We start from the raw sequence: 9,538 nt of genomic DNA, 5'->3' as shown, positions 1-9,538 counted from the left end.
GAACATTAGGCATCGCCTCGCCACGATCATTCCTCATTTTTTGGTGTTTTAGGGTCATGAAACTTGAATTTCCTCGATTCCCAGATTTTCGTATGCTATAATCCACGTCATCTACATGAACACGAGCGACTGGCTCTGAATCACTTGCAGATCCAAGTATTGCTGATAGCGGTGGTTGCTAGAGCTATATCTAGATTTTCTTGGATGTTTCGAGGTAGCACTATTGTTCCGTTCGCACGACTTGAAGTCCTCTTTTATCTTATGTTCTTACTGTTCAGTCTTACAGACAATTTTGTATTTTGGTCAAACTTTGTATTTGGTACTCTATAGAGCTCATGCACTCGGTGATACCAGATTTTGGGATAGTTGTCCGTTGTTTTGCTATTTTGACTTCAGCTATTTATATTATTTCCCATTTGAGACTACTTAGTACTGTTATTAGATTTTATTTATGCATATTGGTTGTTGCCTTGCCTAGCAAGCAATGTTAGGCGTCATCACGGCTTCGGTGGGAATCTGAGTCGTGACAGGTGTATTAGTACCTACTGATTTTATATAAAAAATTTGACGGACTGTTATTGGCATGAAATTTCATAGGTTCACAGGAAACAACCTAGTGACCAATACTCATTGCTTCAGCATGACTTACAAGTTTATTTTATGGCATTTCGAGGTCATACAACACAAATTTATGATTATATCCACTTTTTCGAGTATACTAATACATGTTGATTTTATAATTAAAAAAATTAATGGCCTCTGATTGGCCTGAATTTACACATGTCCATAGAAAGCGGCATAGTGACCAATACTCATTACATCACCATGATTTTCGAGTTCATTTTATGGCATTTCGTGATCATGCAATACAAATTTGTGACTATACAATACAAATTTGTGACTATATCGGACATCGGATCGGAAACCAAAAAAAAAAATTGGTCTCATATAAAGTCGACTTGTGGACTTTATATGAGACAAAGTCAGAACTCCACTATCCGTTGTGGAGCAGAAGTGGTACTGTAAATATATCTACCTAATTAAACAAAACAATACACTACAACAACATACCCAGTATTACCCAAACAAAACAGTACACTATTATTTACAAACTTTGAGTAAATCGTCATTGCTTAGTAAGTTGGTAAAATATCGTACCATCACTATTTTCTTGCTTCTCTAACTTGGCTTCAGCCAGTCTTGAACGAATTGTGTCAGGATTTGATATCTTGTTAACACTGCATAATAAGAATAACGGCAATAAAACTTCAAACATTTTTTTTAGATTTTGGCTGCAAAATATAACAAGCATCAAAAGTTGAGTGAAGGAAAATGATCAAGAAAACGTGAAGGATGAATCATTGTAATAGAAAAAGCAAACAGATATCAAGAATGGAAGCTTACCATATGAGGAGAATTCCACTAAATGTTGGTTTCTCATAAATCCATTCAGGAGCTAGTTTTTGCAGTAATATGAGCTGCTCTTCAACTTCTCCTGCATTAATGAAACATCAAGATTAAAATGAAGCTTGTATAAATCTAAAAGGACTAAATGGTTATTATAAGTTATCAACTAGACTTACTTTTATCAGTAAGCTCCGTCTGTTTGGAAATTAGTCTGTGCATGAGCTCTTCTTTCGTCATGACAGAACATTTAATAGATTGAAAAAAGAAATAAACCATGTCAAAGAGGCGAGGCAAGCAAGCAATCATCTGTTTGCGCCTTTTTGCCTGAGATATGGCTGGATCTTGCTGCTCTAGTGCATTACTCTCTTTTTCTCCCATCTGTGGAGTCATACAAGTCAACTTCTCGTTGGTGGAATCAGAAGTTGGGAAAAATCCCCCAATAATCTCATGATTCATGAATGACAAACATAAAGCTATGGGATACACTCATGGAAGTATAAAAGTCTAAAGATGCAGAGGGACAAATTTTTGTAGCTTAACTACTACAAGAGATGAGAATTTCAATGAATCATATGGAGCTAGTTTAAACAAATTCTATCAAGGAAGATTGACGTGCAAGTTGATCTTGTCTTACCGATTTCAGAAGATTCTCAGGAAGAATGTCAAAAATATCATCGGTTGGAAACCTTTCACTCTCACAGACTTGATCAGCAGAATTTGCATTCTGCACAGGAGTGTCGAAGAATAATGACCTTCTAGTCGATGAATGCCTAGCTAGTTTTATTGGTGTTTCAGCTGGATCATCGTCTGGACTCATGTAACATCTCTTAGGAGGTTCAAGCATAGGGGTAGCTGGAGCAGACATAGAACCATTTTCTCCCTTTTTGGCTTCAATCATCGGAGGTGCAGGTGGATGACATGATGGTGAACTAGCCGAAACAATCCCTCCTGAAGAGTATTTCATATTAGTTTGTTTTGAACATAACTTAGGAGCATCAGCACATGCTACTGGTTTCTTCTTAGTGGAACTTTCGACTTTGAGGGGTAATGAAACTGGAGAAACTGGCACAAGCCCAGCTCTATCTTCTTCGGCATTTCCTCCGGTAATAGATGCCTGTTTAGAAAAGTATCTTCTAAAAGAGCCAGACAGGTGTGATGCAGATACTGACTGCAGCAAAAATGCACCATCAGGTGTCTCATTGGTTAAGGATGAGACTGACGATCTAGACGAGTTGGCACTGCTTGCTTAGACTGTGAGAATGGCCCAGGCAACGTTTCCTCAGGAATGTCATCACCCTGAAATGCAAAAATAGTAATTATTGCCAACAATGCATGCATAGAGAAAGTGCTGTCATGGAAATAATATCATACATCTAATCATCTTCCTTTCACTTTTCTTTAGAGGGATACAGGGGGCAATATGATTCAGGTAAAACATGCAAATCTACTTTAACGAGATCTTAGCAGACAACATGGTGGTCATATATGTAAAAGTGTTTGTGCTGGTTATTTCAATGCTGAGACGAGTAAAATACAGGTCGCTGAGCAGTTGTGATCTAACATGATATGGTATAAAGCACCTATAATGTTCCAGAGGCACTATACAATATGATTGAACTTGAGATCTTCTCCAAAATGTAAATGTTAGAAACATATGTACCATTTGTCAGAGAACGTGCCATACTGAAAAAGACCCATAACTCAAAATCTCGGCTTCTCCATATGAAACTTCTGCTATACTGTTAACGGGTCTATATTTCTCTCAATAAGTCAAGACCAATTGTTTGCAAATGAAGCATCAGAGCAGAGGGAAAAGAGTTGGAGGATGTCTTACAGAAAATGCACATCTTCGCATAACAACAAAGATAAATATCAACTAAGAACTAAGTAGGACAGGCACACCTGACACCCTGCCAGTCTTTCCTAGTAAATTTAACCAATAAGAATCAATAGTGAATCGAGTTATATTTGGGCAGAATCATTCTTTAAATAAATGAAAACGTTAGAAGAATTGCTTACCCCAGGGTGGGACTTGAAGAAATCCAAGAGCCGAGAGCGGAAAATTTTCCTTAACAGAACACTGCTAGTGTTAGATCTCCACTTCTCACTACCATCAATTGCATTGGCATTTAAAGTTATATAAAATCTGGCTTCATACAGCAAGTGAGCTCATCATGCTTGAGAATCTTCTGTATCTCAATTGCTTCAGGTAAAATAAACTTCAGCTGAGCTAAATGGCTGTAAGAAAACCTTCTAGAAGTCAAAAGATAAAGAATTAGTATTCCTTTCGATATAGATAACACCGTGATTATTAATGATTGAACATTTGTGATCTTCATACTTATCAGTCAAATTCTCCACTTTGGCACTAATATTAGTGAAAGTTGTTGCAGAACCCTTCAAATGCAGCAGCCGAATTGAACTATCCATGCTGTTGAAGAACTTTTCCAACATTACGTACCTACACTAACACAAACATATATGTTAAGAATCACCTGGATATTCATACATATGCCACATCATTCAATAGCCAAGATTGAAGAGACCGTAGTAATCCAGAAGCACAAGTAGTTTTTCCATAAAAGTCCTAGCTGACTTTTCTGTTTTCTTTCAGCTTATTTGTTCAAACTCTCAAGCTACATGCAACTTTCAGAAGCTAATGATTTTGAAGAAGAAAAAAAAGCTTTATTCAGAAGCTAATATATTGAAACAGCTATAGACAACGATCTTGAATTGGAGAAGCTAACTGTAGTACTCACTTTGTCCCCTGATTTTCTGTTACTTTTGGCTTTTCAAAAGCCATATGTTCTATAATTTGACCAAAATTTACTCCTTTGTTAAAAAATAGTGAAACTATTACCATTTGAAAAATCAAACAATCTAACTTTTACTAGTATATTTTCTAAAACATTTATAAAATTATGTTTAACTTTAAACTTCTAATTTATAGTGCTTATACATAATTTTTAAATATGGTGCTTATACATAATTTTTAAATATACAATTTTTATTTGAAAATACATTAATAACTCCATATCTGAACACACACTGAAATTAGATGCGTTGATCACAACAAATTTTCCAGATCGATGAAGTATTATTAATTTTGAGAGTAATAAAAATTATTCAAATCAATATCTTCTTTTGTTCAGCCACTGGCGATTCAGATACCGACGAGCATTTCTGCTCATCGGAGCTTAATAACGGGTCATAAAGCAGCTCGCGCCGGATTGGCACGGGTTTTAGTAGCTTCTGAGCTGCTTCTCTGACGTCTTTCAACGAGACTAGGGAGCGGGCGCTGCGTTTTTGGACATTGAAAGGAAGATTTATCGGTTTCTCTGGTGTTTTGGTGCTCCATTGGTCCAGCACCGGAGCTAGTACACCGGCGTATTTTTTACCGGAAACTGAATTCGCCGGAGATGATTTGCGATCCGACGGTGGAGATGATTTGAGATTCCATGAACTCCATTGATGATGGGAGGCGGAAAGAGAAACAGAGAAGGATGAAAGAAATTTATAGGTAGATGATTTTGGCGGGAATGGTGAGGTGGATGATGACGTGTCTCGTATGCCATGTCAGATTTTGCGCCAAGTTATTCTTGAGCTGGGCATAGCGATAGTGTTAGCAGAAGTATATTTGGAATAAAGAGTATCTTTACACAAATAGCCGGTCACATTCATTATTTATTTTTTCTAGTCATATACATAGATTATACATTGATTATACACAACTATACATATATAATACACAAATTATGCATATATTTTACTTTCAACGTCTATTATTAGTTTAAGTTGTTAGGTGGACGGCTATTTGGGTTAATTCTTCTTTGGAATATGAGGCCCAATAGTTACATGGTCAATGATAACGTAGAAATGATACCAAATAGCCACTTTAAAGGGCTGCTATTTATCAATTATTCCATGTGTCCTGAATTTCAGTTTTTCAGTTCAAATTTTCATGATAAAAATATCCTGAATTGTCCGGAAGTTAAGATTTTTAGTTTAAAATTTCAGAACAAAATAAGTACTGGCTAATCTCTAAATAGTATCCCTGAGAATGACTATTTGTGCAATTACTTCATGAATAACATAGAAATTATTTTTTGGGATGGTCTTTTAACTTTTGACTCCTACTTGTTTTATGGGGAGAATTTTAAGGTCAAAAATTAAAGGTTTTGCGAGAGATAACACTTGTTAAACTTGAAATTTTTTCAATGAGATAAATAGGTATAAGATTTCATGAATATTTGTGTACTTTACCCCTTTTCGATTCTATCTTTGAAAAATAGCCAATATTATGGAGTTTCAGCTTCTAGAAGTAAAACTCCACAACAGTAGCATGAAGTTTCATTTATAGAAGTTAAAACTCTAGAAAAATTTATCTTTTAAGGAACTATTTCTAGTTCTAGATATTAGTATATAAAATTAGTGCAAGTTTCAGTTCTTCGTAAACTGCCACATATCTACAAATGGCGAACAAAGGCAATAGACACCTAGCAATGATGGCCAGGAGTTCCATTCAATTGCACCGCTTTTCAAACCACTATTGAAATAATTATTTTCCTGTTTTTTCTCTATATATTTGACATTAATCATTTTTTGGTTCTTTTTTGCAATCATTTGATTTATTTTTTCATTCAGTTGTCAAGATGACTACTAATAGCAAAAAACACAAAGGGAATCCTCCAAAATCAGCATCAACAGATAAAGAAGGTCAGCTGAAATTGTACTCACCAGACTATGCTGTTAAAGTGAATACTAGTTACCAACAAAAGTCAGATGATCAAAACAAGAACATGGTAAGCTTACTCAAAATTTGAAGAAAGTTCTTATTTATATATAGTCTTGGGAAGTTTTAGATCAACGATATAGTTATCTTTGTATATACGTCACGAGTTCAAGTCATGAAATTAGTCACTAGCCCTTGCATCAGGTAGGTAGCAGCTTACATCACACCCTTGTGGTCCGACATTTTTTCAGATCCTGCGTGAACACGAGATACTTTTCTTGCATCAGAGTAGGTAGGCAGCTTACATCACATCCCTTAAGTCCGACATTTCTTCAGATCCCTTAAGTCCGACATTTCTTCAGATGCTGCGTGAACACATCCCTACTTCGTACTGCCTTTTTTTTAATCTTTGAAGTCCAGAAATTTTCAAACTTATTAACAATATCTAAATATACTTTTTCCTAGTGGGATATTCTAAAATGATGTATTCGACTTTCTTTCCTTTTTTCATTTAATATCAAAAAGATCCAGAAAAGCTAATGTAGAAAGGATACCTAGCAATGAGATGTTATTCTTCAATCTTTAAATTCAAAATCTACTACCTTCTTCTCATGTTATATGCGTGTGTGAAAGTTTTTGCATCTCTAATGAAGAATATTTAGTAGTCTTAATCATAAGAATTATGTGTAAAAGATCCTCTTTGTTTAAACGTATCATTTAATTAACACTTACTGAAACATAACTACGTGAAAAAGAGATATATAGAGTTATTATTCAAATGTTCTGCTTTTCCTAATTGCTTCAATTTTGATGCCAAGGAAGATGACTAGCAAAATGGACAAAGGTCAGTTAGAGCTTTATTCACCAGAATATGCACTAAAAGTGAATAGTCCAGAGGTAAGGGTACGACATAACGACAAAGTTAATTTAATTTATTTTCTATTTATAATTATATATCATGTTTGACAAACTCTTCTTTTATTCACATTAATAATTCTCTCTTTAATTTTGGTAAAAAGTAGAATAGATTTTGGATAATATATATTCTAATCTACGACCTTGCAATTGTAAATCTTCAAGAAAGTTTTTTCAAACGGATTATTGGATGATTATCGAGAATAAAAGGTTTAGCTTGAGATGTGTCCAGGACACTGTCCTTAAGGATATTTCGCCCACACCGTGATAACAAAGATTAACAAAGAGAAACTATAGCACAATAGTAGAAAGCTTTTACTTTGTTCACTTCCGAATTGGACTTCTGATTTTCAAGAATGTAACGTAGCATATTAAAGTAATGTTAACAAAGTTAATAAACATTTCCAATAAGAGACGTTACATAACTTTAAAGCAATAAAGCCAAAAACGTTTCAAATAGCAAATTCATTATCATACAAAATCACTATCTATATACATAGATTATACATTGATTATACATAATTATACACATATAATACATAAATTATGTATATATTATACCTTCACCGGTTATTTTTAGTTTAAGTGTTTGGATGAGCGGCTAGTTGGGTTACATTTATTTAAATATATTTACATGGTTACTTACCTTAATTTTCAAGTCACTGCCCATTACTTGGAGCAAGTCACTACGGCGTTAGTTATAAGTTCATACTTTGGCCCGGGCCTTGTGTATATATTAAAATAATTTATTAAATAAGTACAAATAATAGATTTGAAACTGGGTCAATCAAATGAAATGAAATGGCGATAGAATTCACATTTACATTTATACCTATATAGTTTAAATCCTGAATTCATCTTTGCTGGCCGTTACGTATCCTGGATTTGTGTTACTTGTCTTTCGACACTTGTTGTTAATGCTTGCAACCTGACTAAAGCTAAATTTTTTAATTTTTTATTATTCCTTTGTCCTTGAGCAGGTTAAGAAAGAAGGGGTGAAGAAGATGAAACAGAAAAAAGAAAGTGAAGAAAAAGAAAAGGTAACAGCAGCTGTTGAGGGTAAGAAAGAAGATGATGGTGGTCCTCTGGTGACACCTTCAGCAGTCAGACTTACTTCTAGGATTTAGCATTTACGTTTGGATAACAAAGCAAATTTTATTAGGAATAAATTAGAAATGTAGAATTAATGCAAGTTTCTTGATTTTTCTTATCTTGCTTCATGGTTTGTATTCAACAAGGATGAATGGGAATAAAGAACGGGAAAAGAAGGTTTATATAGATTTACATACAATATAATCCTCCGCCTAAATGAGTTCGAATTAATTCTCTTCTGTCCCTCTAGCTCCGCCCTTGATCTCTAGTTCCGCCCTTGATCTCATGTTATATATGATAAATTCCCTCGGGAAAAAGAAGGTATATCAGCAACGACCAAATTGGAAATACAAGAAAAGTGTTAATTCATGGGGATTTTACCTGAGAATTTTATTTGCAGATAATACATGCGGATTTTCATGAGAAAAATTAAAATTCCTAAATTTAGAATATTTTACTTGCGAAAAATATTTTCCCAAGAAAATATGTACGTAACTTTGGCGCCATAAAGAGCCAAAGTATTTTCTAGGAAATTACCGGGGAAACTAATCCGCAAGTACATTTTCGCAGGTGATTAAACAAAAAAATAGAAAAAATTTTCTATGATACTCCGTAGGAAAATTCCCAGATAGCGATACATGCGAATTTACTTGGGGATATTTTCTTGGGAATTTACCTGGGGATCTGCTTATTTGGGGAATTACCTGGGGATATTGTTATTGTGAATTTAGCTTGAGATTCTTTTAGGGGATTGTCTTAGCTGAGAAATTACCTAGGGATGTTGTTGATGCGGATGTAGCTGAAAAAATTTTCTTGAAGATTTACTTGGGAATTTTCTTACTTGAAAAATTACCTAGAGATTTTGTTGTTGTATATTTAGTTTTAAAAATAATTCTTGGAATTTGCTTATTTGGAAAATTACATGCAAATTTTATTATTATTTGCTAGAAACTTGTTCTTGGTGATATAGCTGAGAATTTTCTTACCTAAAAATTTGTCTGAAATTTTGATTGAGGATTTGTTCTTAGGATTTAGATAGAAATGTTATTGTTGCTGCTTTAGTTGAATATATAATACTTGAAAATTTACCTGAGGATTTTATAGTAAGATATTTAAATTTGATTTTCTATAAATACTTTAAAATATTATTTAAAGTTTTAAGAAAATATTATCATTTTTATTTAAAAATATTTTTTTACTTCTAAAAACTACAAAAACTTGATATGGAAAACACATCCTTAGGTGTTAATTTTATCTATTATATTTTCTCGACTTTATAGGTAAAAATAGTTAAATTACTGACTCTATATAAAACTTAATGATATATATATGTTCGGATTGAATATTACAAGTCATTAATTTAATATAGTCGGTCATCACTTTTTCAACAAC

General features: G+C 33.8%; 1 protein-coding gene and 1 pseudogene across 2 annotated transcripts; one reads left to right on the top strand and one right to left on the bottom strand.

Moving 5' to 3' along the window:
- Nucleotides 1-1,126: 1,126 nt before the first annotated feature.
- LOC107802900 (CDT1-like protein a, chloroplastic) lies at nucleotides 1,127-4,210 on the bottom strand (annotated as a pseudogene).
- Nucleotides 4,211-5,884: 1,674 nt separating this feature from the next.
- On the top strand, nucleotides 5,885-8,377 carry LOC107802901 (uncharacterized). 2 transcript variants are annotated; one of them, XM_016626482.2, is made up of 3 exons: nucleotides 5,913-6,209; nucleotides 6,962-7,036; nucleotides 8,035-8,377. In XM_016626482.2, the coding sequence occupies exons 1-3, from the start codon at nucleotides 6,060-6,062 to the stop codon at nucleotides 8,179-8,181; spliced, it is 372 nt and encodes a 123-aa protein (XP_016481968.1). In that variant the 5' UTR covers nucleotides 5,913-6,059; the 3' UTR covers nucleotides 8,182-8,377. The 2 variants fall into 2 exon arrangements, with proteins under 2 accessions (XP_075078475.1, XP_016481968.1); XM_075222374.1 differs by lacking the exon at nucleotides 6,962-7,036 and having other exon boundaries at nucleotides 5,885-6,209.
- Nucleotides 8,378-9,538: the final 1,161 nt, after the last annotated feature.

This window comes from Nicotiana tabacum, chromosome 9 (assembly GCF_000715075.1).
Source record: "Nicotiana tabacum cultivar K326 chromosome 9, ASM71507v2, whole genome shotgun sequence".
Taxonomy (NCBI): Eukaryota; Viridiplantae; Streptophyta; class Magnoliopsida; order Solanales; family Solanaceae; genus Nicotiana; species Nicotiana tabacum.
The sequence above is the reverse complement of the archived record's forward strand: the minus strand, read 5'-3'. Positions and strand labels throughout refer to the sequence as shown.